Source organism: Mastomys coucha, unplaced genomic scaffold, assembly GCF_008632895.1.
Source record: "Mastomys coucha isolate ucsf_1 unplaced genomic scaffold, UCSF_Mcou_1 pScaffold20, whole genome shotgun sequence".
NCBI lineage: Eukaryota > Metazoa > Chordata > Mammalia > Rodentia > Muridae > Mastomys > Mastomys coucha.
In genome coordinates this window covers 62548724-62566983 of record NW_022196903.1, presented here as the reverse complement: position 1 = coordinate 62566983, position 18260 = coordinate 62548724, and the positions used below count along the sequence as shown (strand labels likewise).

Genomic DNA, 18260 nt, shown 5'->3' with positions numbered 1-18260 from the left:
TATACATGAGTATATAAGGCTTCTTTAATGTCTGGGATTATTTCAGGAGGTCACTCATTATCCTTAATAGAAATGTACTCCAGAAAGAGGATAAAGAATAGCAGGGAATGATAAAAACAACACAGAACTATTATTCCCCCAAATTTATCTAAGGGCAGACATGCTCTGTTTCTCCCTGCCTTGGATTTCTTTTTTTTTTTTTTTTTTTTTTTTTTTTTTTTTTTTTTTTTTTTTTTTTTTTTTTTTTTTGCTTTTTCGAGACAGGGTTTCTCTGTATAGGATTGGCTGTCCTGGAACTCACTCTGTGGACTAGGTTGTGTTCTTGTGCTTATGTTGAGTCCATAAGATGAGCCCAGCTAATACTGCAGGTGGCTCTAGTCATGCATACCCCTGTTGATTTGCATGTGGCCAGAGCACAGCCAACCTCTAAGATTTCTTCAGTGGGTGTTGATGACAGTAGCAGAAAGTCACATTCAGTGAGGATAGAGCATCAACATGAGGGTTCTTGCTGAGTTCCTGGGTCTGCTCCTGTTCTGTTTTACAGGCAAGTGTGGAAGAAGTGGAAAACAGTATGTTAGTCTGGAGTTTTGTGAAACTTAACTTACCATATGATAACACTGTGTATTTGTATGCTTCCCACCTCAGGTGTGAGATGTGACATCCATATGAACCAGTCTCCATCCAGTCTGTCTGCATCTCTTGGAGACAGAGTTACCATCACTTGCCATGCCAGTCAGAGCATTAATATTTGGTTAGGCTGGTACCAGCAGAAACCAGGGAATCTTCCTAAACTATTGATCTATAAGGCTTCCAACTTGCACACAGGAGTCCCATCAAGATTCAGTGGCAGTGGATCTGGAACAGAGTTCACATTAACCATCAGCAGCTTGCAGCCTGAAGATATTGCCACTTACTACTGTCAACAGGCTCTAAGTTATCCTCTCACAGTGATATAAGTCATAACACAAACGTCCCAGTAGTTCAGCAGAATAAGTCTGAGCTGCCTCAGCTGCTCCTGCACCTGTTTATATTTCGTTAAAATACTCTCATGGGCTTTGAAGTTCTTTGGGAGGATTTATAATATTTGTCAGTGTATCCTGTCTGATTCTAACTTGTTACAAAATGTCTCATAATTTACATAAGATAAGTTGATCTTTTGTTTGGGTAATCCTAGCTGCTATCCCTAGAATATGTACAGTACAAAAGGCCTTCTAATTATACTTCCAGAAAGACTATTTTAATTCATGTGACTGGTATCTGGATAATAGTACCTTAATGGTTTGTGGTGTGATGTCTCCTAAAGCATGCCTTTCATATAGTTGTCATCATTTTGGATATTATTATAACAGATTTTAGAAACATTAGTTGTGTTTATCCAAGTTGAGAAAAGTAGTTCAATGCAGACATACCCTTTGGTAAATATTGTTTCTGGCTATTGCAAACTTAATTGTTGTTTAAAGACCCACTATTGTGTACATGACGTGACTCCAAATACCTTTCTTCTCATTATTTCCTGAAGACTACAAATCTGGGCCAAAATATACCTATACTTTTTAAAGTTTTTCTTGTCAATTATTTTACCATGGCAATGCAGAGGGAACTTGTCCTGGATAGTTTTGTGTGTCAACTTGACACAAGCTGGAGTTATCACAGAGAAGGAAGTTTCAGTTGGGGAAGTGTATCCATGAGATCCAGCTGTGGGCCATTTTCTCATTTAGTGATCAAGGTGGGAAGGCTCATTGTGAGTGGTGCCATCCCTGGGCTGGAGGTCTGGGGCTCTATAAGAGAGCAGGCTGAGCAAGCCAGCAAGGAACATCCCTCCATGGCCTCTGCATCAGCTCCTGCTTCCTGACCTGCTTGAGTTCCAGTCCTGACTTCCTCTGGTGAAAAACAGCAGTGTGGAAGTGTAAGCTCAATAAACCCTTTCCTCCCCAAATTGCTTTTTGGTCATGATTTTTGTGCAGGAATAGAAACCCTGACTAAGACAGAACTAATGCTAAACTCTCTTTCTAGAAAGTTGATATTAGAAGTAGGGGGTTATAATATCAATTTTAGTACTTATTCAAACATATCTGCCTACCCCATACTCTTTATAGATATGTCCAAGAAATAGAAGGCTTGGGTCTTCATATTCTTTGTTTTCTGAAACAGAGAATTTCTATCTCCTACCCTAAGCCCATGAACATTTATACAAATGAATAATAGTTCCATGTCATGTAGCAGGGCTGTAATTGAGAAGATTACAGAAAACAGGATGTGGGGGGATATAATATTGGAAGTACTGATAGTGAGAGAATTAACGAAGATTTTTTAACAAACCAGGGATTCTTACTAATTTATATTGTGATAAGAAAAGGAAGAATGACATTGATTACATGGAAGTCTGTTAAATCTTTCCATTTCCTTAAAACACAAATCAATTATCATAGAAGGAAATACCAAGGTATTCCATGACAAAATCAAATTTACACAATATCTTTCCACATATCCAGCCCTTGAATGGATAATAAATGGAAAACTCCAATACAAGGAAGGAAACTACATCCTAGAAAAAAGGAAGAAAGTTATCTCCCAACAAAACTAAAAGAAAATAACTATGGAATACAACACCTGAAAAGTTTGTCAGGGAAGAGAAACTGGATGATGAATGAAATAATATATTTGGTACCTTAGTTATTGATCACTAGGATTATAGGTTAATAGGTATAGCCTGGACTATTTCTTATCCATAAAATATAAATCACTGTTTGAAGATGCCTAAAGTAACTCTCTCAAATATGAAGTCCAATATTATAATATACTATGTTGTCATGTAGAGAGAAACATTTGACACCAAGTTGAACTCATGAAAATACTGAAATAAATTACAAAAGAATTGACTTAGCTGAGACACCAAGGAAAATTCTAGTTCTCCACAAGCTAGGTAAGGAGGGGTCTTTAATATCAGCACTGATTTTTTTATATGTTCATTTATTTTCATATGCCAGTTTTATGATAGAGAACATTTGATCTTTAAAAGAACAATTAAAATGCATTAATCAGGTCTGTGTGGTACCCATGCCAGCTGGAAGAAAGACACCCAATCACCTTCTGCCGCCCCATACTGTGTACCATTACGATGTGTTGGACATGATGGAGAATGGGGAGAGAAAGAGAAGCTGAGCATTTCATAAACTGTAGAGAGAGGAGGAATTGGAGATGCAATGATAGTTAAGAATAGGAAGATATAATGATTCTGCATAACCACTTGAGACCATTGGTGATGTCTGGGCCTAGACTGCCATTAAGGAGCATGTATGGTCCTTTGTCCATACCAAAGTAGGGATCCATGCTGATGTCTGTGCTCCATTTTGCTACCAAAGGCCATTCAGATGTTAGTAGTCTGTCCTGCTGTCTGAGACCATGTTGATGTCAGGGGCTGTGCTGATGCCAGGGGCTATGCTAAAACCAAAGGCTAAACTGACCTGAGTAGCCCGTGTTGTCACTTAAGGACATGGTGATGTCCTTGCCCAGGTTACTACTGAGGAGCATGTCTGAGTCCATAGTCCTGATGCAGCCAGAATCTCTTCCTATGTTGATGCTCTAAGTTCCCACCAAATACCATACTTACATCCATAGTATGGGCTGCTACCTGAAGCCATGTAGATGTTTAAGAGCTGTGCTGCTGCAATGAGACATACTGATATATGAGTGGCCTGTGCTTCCACATAAGGCCATCATGATATCTGGGCCCATGCTACCATGAGGACATGTCTGTGGTCCTGCAGCCAGGATTAACATTTTCTTTGACTGATGTATCAATTTCTTCAAGTACATATTTTACACCTGGGATTCTCTCCATCTGTTGTATCTGTGGTGATTCTTGTGTCTATAATTCCTGTTCACTTACTTAGGTTTTCCAAATCAAGGATTCCCTTAGTTTGTGTTTTCATTATTGCTTCGATTTCCATTTTAGGTCATAAACAGTTTTATTCATTTTCTTCACCTGTTTGTGTTTTTATGTATTTCTTTAAATGACTCATTCATTTCCTCTTTAAAGGCCTCTATCATCTTTATGAAATTGTATTTATGATGGCTTTTTTATGGTTCGACTGTATTAGGATGTCTAGGGATTTCTATTATAGGACTGCTGGATTCTGATGGTGCCATACTACCATGGCTGTACTTAAGTGTGTTTTCATTCTGGCTTTTAGTCATCTGCTTGGCTCTGGTACTGGCAGGACATAGGAGATGCAGGTAGATATGTGAGCCAGAAAATGGAGCACAGAGAATGGATGGGGTTTATCACTGTTGGATATGATTTAGGGAAACTTGGCAAGCAGGGGGTTGATGGGAAATTGTTTACCCTGGATGTTTCTGGTGCTACTATGCATCAGGAAGGCATAGAGTCCTATGAGCTAGACAATGGATCACAAGGGATAGCACTCAGCTCAGTGTAGTTTAGCATGCCCCAGAGGGTCTTGGCAGGAAGAAAATTGAAGGAAGGGGCCTCAGTTAGATGTTCCTAATATCCACATATGTTTGTAAAGCAGCCATAGTCTTTGGCTGTACACTGGAGCTCAGGGGGCAAGGCTTTGTGCACTTTGGATGGGTGTGTCCCAGAAGGAACCTACGGTAGGTGTTTTTGACCATGTTTAATGTACAGTCCTCTGGAGTGATTATCAAGCCCAGTAATGAAGTATTTCATTATACAACAGCAGAACCACTGCTGTGCAAGTGGGCACACATTGCTTGTCAGTTTAGGCTAATAGTAGAATTTCTGGAAGTGTGTTCCATCAATGTCTTCTCTTCCAATGCATCCCTACCACTGAAGCCAGAAAAGGTAGCCATGGATCCTCAGCTATATTTCTGGTATATAAGTACTATGGTTCCTCCTTCCAGCTTGTATATGTTCTCTGGTTGATGGCTTAGGCTCTGAGAATTCTCAGGTATCTAGATTAATTGACATTTTTGGTATTCCTGTGGGGTTCCCATCACCTTCAGTGCCTTCAATTATACCTCTAATTGTACTGTAAGTGTCCCCGAACTCTGTCCAAAGTTTAACTGGGGCATCTAGATTTGTTTCAGTCCACTTCAGACTACAGCTTCTCAAAGAACATTTATGCTAGGTTCCAATCAGCAAGCATAACATAGTATCTTTAATAATGTCAGAGATTGATGTTTACCCATGATATGGGATATAGATGTAAACAAAATCTCAAAAAGAGCTATCTTGGATGACTGAGAAAAGAAGTGCTCTACATCTTTACTCATCAGGGAAATGAAAATCAAAGGACCTTGAGATTCCACTAGATATCAATCAGAATGGCTAAGATAAAAAAACAAAAATCAAAAAACTCAAAGGACAGCACATACTGGTGAGGATGTGGAGAAAGTGGAACACTCCTCCTTTGCTGGTGGAGTTTCAAAATTGTACAACTACACTATAAATCAATCTGTTGGTTTCTCTTAAAGTTGGAAATAGTTCTATCTGAAGATCCTGCTATACTGCTCCTTGACACATACCCAGAACATGTTTTACCATATCACAAGGACACATATTCCCCTACTTTCATAGCAGCTTTATTGGTAATAGCCAGAAAATGGAAACAATTCAGATATCCCTCAAACAAGGCATAAGTACAGATAATGTGCTTAATTTACAGAATAGAATACTACTGAGCTATTAAACAAGGACATCATGGATTTTGCAGGCAAATGGATAGAATGAAAAATACCATTCTGAGTGAGGAAATTCAGACCCAAAAAGGTCATGCTTGATATTACTCACTGATAAGTGGATATTAGTCATAAGGTACAGAATATACATGCCACACCCAAAGACCCAAAGAATTTAAACAAGAAAAAGAGGCCCAAGCAAGGAGGAGAAAACAAAATAGTTATAGGAGGCAGAGGGAAGGAGGGATCTCGATGAGAGAGGAGCTGGAGAGTAATAGAAAGGCAAGATCAGGTGGCAAGAGAGACAAGAGAGAAGCTCAGAGGACCAGGAGAATGAATAGAAATTTCCTGCTGCCTGGGTGGTAGTGGGGACTAGGGTGAATATTTAGGAAGTCTTAGAGATCTGTGTTGGGGGAAGTCCTCAAGAATCATTGAAGATGACCTTAACTGGGATGTCTTAACAGTGGAAACATGAAACCTAAAGAGGCTTCCTCCTATAACCAGGCAGGGCCCAAGTGAAGGGTTAAGGACACCAACATACCCATAAAATTTTCTACCTAAAATTTGTTCTGTCTCAATGAAATTCAGGGGCCAGAGAGTGAAGGAAAGGCCAACTAATATCCTGCCCCAAATGTTATTTTAAAAACAAAATCCCAAATGTTCAATTTACCAAATGAAGACTCAAGAGCTAGGTGCTATGTTGAAAGCCCCCAGGGAGGCAGAGAAAGAACACGGTATCCTTCTACCTTCATTCATTTTACACGTGTTCTCTTATGCCTGCAAATATTTTTGAATTTCATTTGTGAGACTGTAAGCTTTAATATGATATTTAAATCTTTCTAAAAGGTAAAAATAAAAATTAAAAACAATATTAAATATATTTAAAAGAATAATTATAAAAATATGGAAAAATATTTTTAAAATTGGGGATTGGATTCTTCTCCAGTCTTTTAACTGAAATCTTTTAGGTTTTGGGTGGTGACCCCAATATTTTAACTTTCATATCTTACCTGAATTCTCCAATGCATGGGAGAGAGGTTCAAAATTCAGTTATAAAAATCTATACTGGAATAGTTTGTCTTAAAGGACCTGGAAATCTGCCTTAGGATTATAATGCTTTGAGATTTTGCCCAGCAGTGCAGTAGTCCATATTAGATAGGAAGCAGCAAAATCTGAGTCATTTGCTGGACTCAGATTAATAACCCTGTAGACAGCATGCCACTGGAATGGAAGTGGAGAGGCTAAGCAGATTGTTGGACATAAGCCTGCCAGTGTCTACTCTTCATCTTTCCATTGATCCCACCAATAGAGCTATTGACTGAGTTGAAAGCTGTTTCTCACTTTTTTCTTGATATTTTTTCAGCTTCTTTGTTCTATCTAGTTTCTTTGTTTCTCAAGATGTATTTATTTAATTTTATAGTTCAAAGTTGTTTTTCCATCATCCATGTATGATGACTTGCATGCTGGTCCCCAAGGAAGTCATAAGAAGCCATCAGATCTCTAGGAATCCATGTGGTGGTAGGTTGTGAGCTATGAGTTCAGAGAACTAACCTCAGGTCCTTTGCAAGAGCAGACAGTACTCTTAACTGCTGAGCCATCACTTCTGTCCCCCCCTTTTAATCAACTTCTAAGATTTCTAAGCTGTTTCCCCTTTTTACTTTAATTTAACTCTTCTTGGTTATACATTTTTTCCTCTATGTTCTGTGAGAAGCTCTCCTTAATGCCCCTTTGCCCCATTTACTACATATATGAAGATATGACAATAAGAACATTTATTTTGGAGCACGTTTGTCTAGTTTCATGGAACTTTGATGTGTAGCTGTGGTGACTAGCATAGCTCTCATTGTATTAATGATTTTGCTATAATTAGCAAACCTGCAGGCTTTTGATGATGGGCTTCCTCAAGAATTTCCTTCTTTATGTACTGTTAAAACTTTGATTTCACAAGGGGATATTGGAAATTGTTCTTCTGTATTACACATTATTCAATCAGCAGTTTTATTCATTCCTTCAGTGGTTACTTCATGATTTATGCTAAGGAAAAGTGACTTATGTCATGCTGGGAATACAAAAATGATTTCTTTATTTATTATTTTATTATTATACCATATATCTCAGTTAAAGGCACTTCTGTGGTACAGATTTCATAAAATAAGTCCTTTTATAAAACATTGATACAATGATGATTTAAGGAAACATAACAGGGTACTTAAATGACATAAAATTGAATAAAAGAACAACACAGAGCAAAATAAAATAGAAAAATCTTTGGCCATTTTCTATAGAATAATGGTTTGTATTACTTATGTATGGTCAGATAGAAAGGGATTTTATATATATCATCAACATGTGCGCACTGCAATGCCAGAATTTGGTGCTTAGTATCATAAAAATATACATGCACACACACATACACAAAACACACACACACACACACAGAAACAACTGGATATTTACAAACACATGATGCAAACTTAATAACTCACTCCTAAATACAAAAATTGGTCAAGACAAGAATTTAAAAAAAAGGAAGACTTTCAAAAATTGAATCAAACTGAATACATAGCAAAATATCCAAAACTATTGGACACCATAAAGGCATTCTAAAATACAAGTTTATAGAATTAAATGCCTAAATGCCCACATTAGAGAGAGCTCTCATACTAGTAACTTAACACCACACCAGAAACCATCATTGGGAGGGGAGACCCATAGGCCTGTGGAGGGTCAATGACCCTCCACAATGACCCAATGGAGGGGAATGCTAGGGCCTGAGGTTATAGTGGGTGGGTTGGAGAGCATATTCATAGAGGCAAGGGGGCTGGGGGATTGTGGAGGAAAAACTGGGAAGGAGGATAATGTTTGAAATATCAATGAATTCAATAACCAATAAAAATAAATAAAATAAGTACTTGTACTTGGAAGCTAATTTTCTGTGTTTAAGTAAGTACAGGGCTAGGAATGTGCACAGTTGCTTTCCCTGTTCTGTATACATCCCAAGTAGTGCTACAACTCAGACTCCTCAAAGGGAATGGCTATGTCCTCTGTAAAGGCAGAAAAGATATTAGTACTCTGTATTTCTAGAAATAAAGAGGAAGGAAGATAGAGGACAGAAAGGACATCTTAGCCTTTTCTACAAAAACAAATGACTCTCTATGGACTTTAAAAAAATTCCCATGACATCTGAAAATCAGTTTCAGACTCATGAGAAGAAGCAGCTGGTGCAGTTCAGCTTTTCACGCTGCTTCCATGGGGGTTTATGTTATGACTTGTATCATTGTGGGAGGGGTATAACCTTGCTGACAATAGTAAGTTGCAATATCTTCAGGCTCCAGGCCACTGATGGTAAGAGAATAATCTGTCCCAGATCCACTGCCGCTGAACCTTGATGGGATCCCAGATTGTAGACTTGATGTGTAATAAATCAGGAGTTTAACAGTTCCATCTGTTTTCTCCTGATACCAGGCCAAATAATTGTTAATGTTCTCACTTGCTGTGCAACTGATGGTGACTCTGTCTCCCAGAGATGCAGACAGGGATGATGGAGACTGAGTCATCTGGATGTCACATCTGGAACCTAGGAATGGAAACATAGTAAATATCCATATAGTTAAGCACATTAAGAGAGGACATCCCCCAAATGCCAGTCAACACTTATCACAGGGTAATAGTGAAATTCTCATTTTATTTATTTTTTTACCAGGAAGCCAGAGAATCAAGATCCCAAGGAATTGAATAGGGACACTCATGTCCATGTTGAGACCTGACTGCAATGACACCTGCACAGGGTGTAACTGGTATATGAAGAAGCTCCCAAAGCTGTGCAGTGAGTGCATGCAAATCACCTGGGAAACATTTATTTTATTGCTGGATACAGTTGCAAAGCTTACTCATCTAAGTATTTAGCATAAGCCCAGTGTCCCCAGATGCCCAAGGTAGACCACACATAAGTCTCCAGAAAATGCATTTCTTTTTAATGTTTTAAAATTATACCAGGCATTTTGGAGGTTATTTGAAAATTTCTAAAATATATAAGATCTATCTTGAATAATATGTTTCAAAAATATACTGGAGTAATGTAAAATAAACTTGCTGTCTGGAAATACACAGTAGAGAAGGGAATATTGAAACTTGAACTCAATGAAATAACTCTTATGGGTTAATAAAACACTATTTTATCTTGTGAAGTGCTTTTGTGTTGAGAATAGTTATTTCTTTCAATTAAAAGGACAAATTGACCAGGATGATTTTTAATACATTCAAAAGTATAACTTAATATGCCTTTCTGTGCTTACTAGAGTACAAAATGAAGAAGTACACAGCTGTTGATCTCCATATTTGGCAGTTTTCTGCAATTTGCAACAGTTTCCTACAATTCCTTATCATGATGGGTGATTATTGAAGATAGGTTTGAATACAATAACAGAAAACACTCCTACATAATATGCATCTTTGCTAGGTATTACAAACCATAATTTTCACTGTTAACTCTTGACATTATCCTGATTCAGAAGATAGCCTCATCATCCACATGCATGATTCAGTCTCCCAACTGTGATCTGAATTATAGTAGACAAACAGTTTAATCATATAACCTAGTTTGTGCTGATACCAGTTCCAATAATTGCTAATAGTCTGACTTGCCTAGGAAGTCATGGTAAATGTATACCAGAGATGAAGACAAAGAGGATGGGACTGGGTTCTCTGGATGTTACATCTGGTGCCTGGAATTGAGTACAAAATAAATTTCAACAAAATTAAGCATAGTAAAGAAGGACTTCCTCAGGGTACCATACATCACTGATCACAGTCACATTTAAGCTCTTTTTTTTCTTTTGGTTTTTCAAGACAGGTTTCTCCGTGTAGTTCTGGCTGTTCTGGAACTCATTTTGTAGATCAGGCTGGCGAAGAACTCAGAAATCTGCCTAAATCTGCCTCCCAAGTGCTGGGATTAAAAGACTGTACCACCACTGCCCGTCTACACTTAAACTATTATTGTATTCCTTGGGAGTGAGAAAGAGCTCTTAGGACCATACTTTGTCTTCCTAGGGACTGATTCTTGCTCACTGTGTGACCAATTAGTAAGTCCTTAAGACTGTCACTTGTGCTTTGGAAACTTACCTATCAGCAAAAGATTAATTAATTCCACAATATATTTTATTAGCTTTCATAATGACTATTTCAGAAGAAGTTGAAGACATTCCCGGCTAGAAGTAGAAGATATTCCCTTGTATTACTATCTCAATATGTTATTCACATTTCCACTGTCATTTGACATTATAACTGGAGAATAAATGGCTGTACCTTTTCTCAGGTTTGAAACACCTATATTTGACTGTCTTGAAGACTTGTGCTACTATTTCTCTCAATTAATGAGCATGAATAGACAACAAGTGATACCACATTTAATTACTTTAACCAAAAACACTGTTTCTCATTATATGACCATGCTATGTTCTGTAAATGTAGCATTATTATTTTTCATTCATAACTTATCCTGTCTATGACTGCATATTCAGACACAAACCCTCAGTCTCCCATCAAGAGAGTATAGATATACTTAAGGAAATGTTGGAATCTCATATTATTTGAAGACCTATGTGATCAGGGAAGATATCATATTTATGTCTTTGACTTATATATGCTATTCTTATTCATCATCAAGAGAATGTAAATCAGGTTGGTCTTAAAAACACTTCTCTTATAGCATGAGGATTCTGGAGTCTTCTATCTTTTAACAATTGTAGTCCAGTCAGTGGTACTTCAAATTAGATTTGATCATTCTGATTTTGCAAAGAACCGGAATCAAATTATATATGCTAGCCAGGAGCCTATCATACAACAGTTTCCTTAAAACACCCCTCCTATGAAAAGATTGAGAATATTACATACCAAACTTTTACTTGGGTTATGAGTGAGCTGTGGTATCTCAGCCTTCTTCTTTCCCTATATTGATGCTGTCATAGCTCTGTTACATCTATGCTTCTTTGAAATCTATGAAGATTAGAACACAGTTCTTCCTTTATTCATGACAGTTCGCAAAACCTGGAAACATCTTTCTGGATACTTTAATAGAAGAATATTGTTTATACAAATCAACTGAAAAACCCAGAGAAATGTTATTACTGGTGGCCAATGCCCTGTTGAGGTGTTTACTTTTTCCCTGGTGTTTGATATACACACAGACTTAAATTATACCAATTTTATGGAAGACAAATTATAGTCAAGATGAGAAAGACGTGAAGTTGTAAAAAGTGACAGAGGGCATTGATTAAGGCAGGAAACTCAAGGTCCAGTTATTCTTTCAAACTTTTTTGTGGGAAGCAGGTAAAAGAATAAGTTGGATTACCAAAAAGTGTTGTTTCACAATGTATCTAATTTAAAATCTATGTATATCAAAATATGCTTAAGCATAATGTGGTAAATGGAAGAATCTTCCCAAAAGTTACTTAGAGAAGAGTCAGCCTTTTTGCACATACACCAACAACAGTATAGTATAGATCATCCTGTCTCCCTTAGCTACAGGATGTGTTCATAGACATGTCTGATTAAAACCTCAGTGTGATCAAGGATTTCTAAGGTCAGTATGTTATTTCAATTGCTTAAAGCAGATATATTTTCATCATGATACCATAGGGATGTCAAAGGATAAAAGTAAGAGCTAGAGAAACATGTGTAAAGTGCTGTCAGAAGCTATCAGAGTAGACAACCCACTACAAGGCTTCATGTACTGGCAGAGGTTCACATAGTAAGGAAATCTTCAAGGTCAGAGTAGATGTGCTCCAGAGTTTGGGGAAGCTTTGGCAAGTAAGCTATTTCTATAGCCTCTCAACAACATCAACAAGGTTTTGTTGCACTGTGGATTTGATATACATTGCCCACATTAAGAAAATCTTGCCGGGCTGTGGTGGCACACGCCTTTAATCCTAGCACTTGGGAATCAGAGGCAGGCGGATTTATGAGTTCGAGGCCAGCCTGGTCTACAGAGTGAGTTCCAGGACAGCCAGAGCTATGCAGAGAAACCCTGTTTTGAAAAAACAAAAAACAAAAAAAAAACAAAAATCAAAAATCAAAAATCAAAAAACAAAAAACAAAAACACAAAACAAAACAAAACATCAAAAAAGAGAAAATCTTATATAATACACTTAAATTATCCTTTCCATTGCTGTGTGAATCTCTACCAGTGCTGCTCTTCATCAAATCAGAAGTTCCATGCTCTGCTGCTGAGGATGAGAAGGAGGAAAAGTACTTAGGAAGAAAAGAATTCTCACTGGTCCTTTTTTATCACAGAGACCTTCAAAGTTTGGCAATGTATGAGAAATATTCTCAGCAAGTACACAGAGCACGAAAAATAGTTGTGACAACCTAGTATCACATTGCTGTTTTTCTGGGTGTTTTATGTCATGCTTGCATTACCATGAGAGTGCTATCCTATATTATGGGCAATAATTAATTTTAAGATCTTTACACTGTACTGTGCTGATGAGGAGAGAAATAGTTCTCTCAGGCCCACTGCCACTGAATCTTGATTGAACTGTTTCAACATGGGATTTAGTAGTTTTTCATGAGTTTGCTGATAGCAGGCTAAAGCACTATAAATATCCTCAGTTGCATGGCAAGGAATGTTTACAATGATTTCATGAAATGATGACAGAGAGGATGAATACTGGGTCATCTGTGTTTTATATCTGGCAGCAGGAAACAAATAAAAACAAAGTATTCACAATGCACATAATTCTGTAAGAGCAGTCCATGGAGAACTGGAAGAACTGAGTACAGTATATTAACAAAAAAGTATCTTTTACCCTAGAGCCAGAGGAGTATAAGGCTCAGGATCTGAGTGGCCACCTTCATATCCATGCTAGTCCTGACTGACTCTGACTCATGCATAGTCTGTGACAAGCTTTTGATGTCTTCAGGTCAGTACACTGCTTTCTTTGACAAATGCAAATCATTAGTAGCTGGGCAGGGTGAGGTGGCTTCAGGACTATCTTATTTCAGTAGCTTAGCATAGGTCTTCTGTCCTCTTGTGTCCTAGGCCACACTGATGAAGTACAGATATGCATGTATTTTTACTAAAAAAGATCATATTCTCTTCTTAGAATTTTCAGAGAATAAACATATTCAAAGGAATACTGAATCTACCATTCCATGGATACAATGTAGAAAAGTCAATATTTGCTGATGGGACACTCTCAGTACATATAGTCTATTAGACTGTAACTTGTTTCTATAGGACTATAATTAGAATAATAGTATATTCTGTTTATGACATATGATGTGTTTCAAGTTATTCAATTTTGTAACTGAAATGATAGTACATCCAAAATGTTGTAATACTTTCCAAATATGCTATATGTTAGTGGGAACATAACATGATTCTTCTGTGCTTCATCCACAATTCTGAAATTATCTAACATCAATATTCTCTTTTCTATTTAAAGATATAATAAGGTATGCTTTAATTTAATTTTGAATCTTCCCACATTAAGCTGCTGGGGAACATTTGCTGTAATTTTGGAGAGAAAATGAACATGACTGTGTTAATACTAAATCCAAAAAATGATTAATTACTATTAGTAGAGGATTGCAAAGTCCATCATCAATGGGAGGAGAGGCCCTTGGCTCTGTGAAGGGTCCATGCCCCAGTGTAGGGGAATGCCAGGGCTAAAAAGTTGGAGAGGGTAGGGTAGCAAGCAGGGGGAGGGGGAGGCAACAGGAGTTTGTTCTTGTTGTGTTTTGTTTTGTTTTGTTTTCTCTTTCTTTTCTTTTTTGAGGGGAAACTGGGAAAGGAGAAGTCATATGACATGTAAATAAAGACAATATCTAATAAATAAAAAAGTGACTAATTAAAGTGTCTGTTAGACAGAAACAATTCTGGGACAAAAACTTGAAGGTGGGTTGCTGTCCCCATCCTGCTACTGGGATCCCTGTATAACTATTGGAGTTGGGCTCTTCAGGTTCCATCTTCTGACTGTTGGACATTTCATCTAAAGTCACCCACATAGAGTCGTGGGCACCTTTCACATCCCAGGTCTCTGGGACTTTCTAGATAGAGGTTTCTCCAACTTTGAACACCCCAACTCCAGCAGAGGGCATATTTCCATTCACTCTCTGGGCCCTCTGAGCTTCTTTCACATCTGCCCACATATCTGATTCTGTTCCAAGTTCCCTTCCACATACTCTCTCCCACCCAGTTCTCTCTTTCCCTCTGCCTAATATGATGCTGGGGAAGAGAGGAAGTGCAAGGACAGACTGGGCAGAAATGAAAGGAGAAGAAACTACTGTCAGAATGTAAAACAAATAAACAAGTAAGTAAATTTTAAAAAAAGTACTAATCTCATCTAAGGCATACATCTCTTCCAAAAATTGGAAATATTATTAAAAACACCTTCTGTAACAAAGATGATTACAGACAGAATCATGTCAGGTACAGAAATGTATGTGCCACCCTCTTATGACCTGAGATATTTGAGAACAGCAAGACTATGTTCTACTATGATGTCAACATTGCTTATAAAACAGTGATCTTGCAGATGTACTTTCAAATATTAGCAAGGGAATCTGAGAATATTGTTCTTTCTCTTTGATTTCTAAGGTACAGATTTTGATACTGTCTTGGTTTATTTTATTATTCCTTCAATAGGAATTAATATCACTCCTGTCTATCTTATAATATTTGCTGATAAATGTGTAGTCAGATGAATTGGAGCATTCCTATAGCTAGCTTTAAGATCTGTGTCTTTTATTTACAAGAGCTTGATGACAAGAAGTCTTGGGGTGAATGTAGTACAGATAAATGTTACTGTTATTGGTGACTTTCCTATATCTGGATGTATCAAACATTTTCTTGTTTGGAAGGCATTCTTATATTTTTTTTCCAAATAAGCATTGGGTGTCTGTCTTAGTTATGGTTTTATTGCGATGAAGAGACAAAGTGACAACTGCAACTCTTTCAAAGGAAGATAGATAATTGAAGCTGGCTTACAATTTCGAAGTTTTGTCCATTTTCTCTGTTAAGATGCATGGTTGCATCCTGGAAAGCATGGTAATGGAGAAGAAGCTGAGCATTTTACATGTTGATCTACAGGCATTGTGTGACACATTGGGTGTTGCTTGAGCATATAAGATCTCAAAGCTGGCCCCCACAATCACAAACTTTTTTCCAACAAGGCCACACCTACTTCAAAAAGGAAATGGCGACTTGCTGAAGGGCATCAGTTATAAGTTATCTGTGATAAGAACACCAGTTATGAAGGATCATTGCATCAATGAATCTTTAAAATAACATTCAGACTGTTAAGTTTGTAAGATTGATAATTGTTTCTATTGTAAAATTTAAACTCTCTACAAGTTTTAGTTTAAGCAGAAATGGGACATTGTAGAAGAATTTTAATCTATCAATGTGACTACTCTGCCTGGAATATATACATATGTTTAATCCAAAACACTATTATGTAAAGTTAGTTTATGGAAGGCAACAACCATGTTTGAAAGTGGCATCTGATTGAGAGGCAAACAAAGTGATGAATCAGAGAAAGATTTGACAGAATGAGTCAGATATAAGATATGCTTAACTCTCATGAGAACAGACCAAAAAGGGAGGTTATATAAGAGCAATGCAGGAAAAGGGAGTTGAAGTTATAAGTTGGTCAGTTCTGTTCATTAATTGGGAGTTAGTTCAATGAGTGCAGGGAAATGAAGTTGAATTCCTTTGTGAGTTCCTACAATTCAATGCAGGTCAGCAGAGACAGTTGAAGCCAGAAAATAAGAAGTAGTCACAGTATCTGTCCCTATATTGCTGCAAAAATATGGCTTATCATGCATTGAAAAAATGGAGAATAGAAGGAGAACACATAATATGTGCCTCAGTGAGGTTTTATTTAATATTTTCAGTGTGACCTTTAGATTTCAATTGTATTTAATAATTTTATACATGTGTATGATAAAATATGATCATATCCAGTTCTCATTTTTCTGCTACATGTGTTTCTCTAATACCTCAATATCCAAACTATATGTCTTTTTTGTTTCTTGATAATCTACTAAGTGCAATTTGTACATATCAAGTGTCCATGAGTATAGAAATCCATGACTTGCCACAGTAAGCAACATTGGATATATGAAGATAACCCAGATTTGTGCAGGCCTAGAAACACCTGCTGGGTTTGCTCACCTCAGCATCACAAAAAAAACCTCAGAGTCTACAGAGACAGAGAATTGCTGCTGAGAAAGAGTTTCCCACTGTGTACTACAAGATGTAATTAATCTAGTGTCATTTGGGTAGATTGTTCTTTTACTCACGGCATGGACAAAGTAATCATTTGAATGTAAGATAGACAGCTGAATTTTTAGTTCTGTAGAAACTGCAAGAAATTTTAGTTGCAATAAAAATGTTTTCCTTCTGGAGCTTTTATAGTTAAAACCACTGGGACAAGTGGTGAGCAGAGACATAACTTTGACAGACAGCTAGAAACAGACAAGAACAAAAGGAGATCAGTATAAATGCATACATTTATACATATTTTAAAATAAGGAAGTATAAAATGCCCTTTGATAAACAGTGTAATGACCTATAATGAACAATCAAGATACTTAATGACCTAAAGAAATTGTTACCCTCACATAAACAAAATTTTTCTTCTCTTTACCAAGGCTCTTTTTCTCTCATCCAATACAAGAAAATTATATATTCTCTGTCTTTGAAAGTCCCTGGCAGGTCTCATTCTCTGAGAAGACTAAATAATTCCAAGATTGGTGTCTCTTAAACAATTGATGAACCATTTACCATCCTGATCTTTCTTACTTAGCCTGTTCTGCCTTAGAAGAAGCACTGGTATTCTGCAGAATGAATCCATTTGGAAAATCACTCTGATCAACAAATCTTCAAGTTCCCACATTATCTCTTCTAGTTTTACTTCACCCCATGTCTACTTGTCAAAGGCAAAATCATATGAAAGTAGGGAACCTCAATTGAAAAATGCCTTTATAATATTCAGGCTGTAAGCAAGTCTATAGAATTTTTTCTTAATTAGTGATTTTTTAATGGTTAAAATCATTTTTAATTAATTATTTTATTTTTATTTTATTTATTTACTTTCCACATGTTGCCCCACTCCTGGTCTCCCTTCCCAGAGTTTTTCACACTATCCTCAACCCTTTTGCCTCTGAAAGGGTACTCCTCCTCCCCCTTCTCTGATGTATACTCCTTCCCTATCCTATGAAGTCTTTATAGGATTCTGCACATCCTCTCCCACTGAGGCCAGACAAGGCAGTCCTCTGCTAAATATGTGCTGGGGGACTCAGACTAGCTCTTGTATGCTCTTTGATTGATGCCTTAGTTTCTGGGAGCTCCCAGAGGTCCAGGCTAGTTGACACTGTTAGACTTCCTATGGGATTCCTTTCCCCTTTAGCTCCTGCAATCACTCCCCTAACTCTTCCATAGAGGTCCCTGACCTCAGTCCAATGGTTATACATAAATATCTGCATTTGCTCTAAGTCAGAACCTCTCAGAGGACAGCTATGCTAGGTTCCTGTCTACAAACAGAACATAGTATCAGTAATAGTGTCAGGGTTTGATGCCCACCCATAGGAAATATCC

At 37.3% G+C, this 18260-nt stretch overlaps 2 gene segments (V, D, J or C); one reads left to right on the top strand and one right to left on the bottom strand.

Moving 5' to 3' along the window:
* Positions 1-376: 376 nt before the first annotated feature.
* Positions 377-971, top strand: LOC116099031. The segment is given in 2 exon segments: positions 377-544; positions 646-971. Coding segments are annotated over 2 exon segments (360 nt in total).
* A 7944-nt stretch (positions 972-8915) lies between these two features.
* LOC116099875 lies at positions 8916-9436 on the bottom strand. The segment is given in 2 exon segments: positions 8916-9235; positions 9359-9436. Coding segments are annotated over 2 exon segments (375 nt in total).
* Between the last annotated feature and the right edge of the window lie 8824 nt (positions 9437-18260).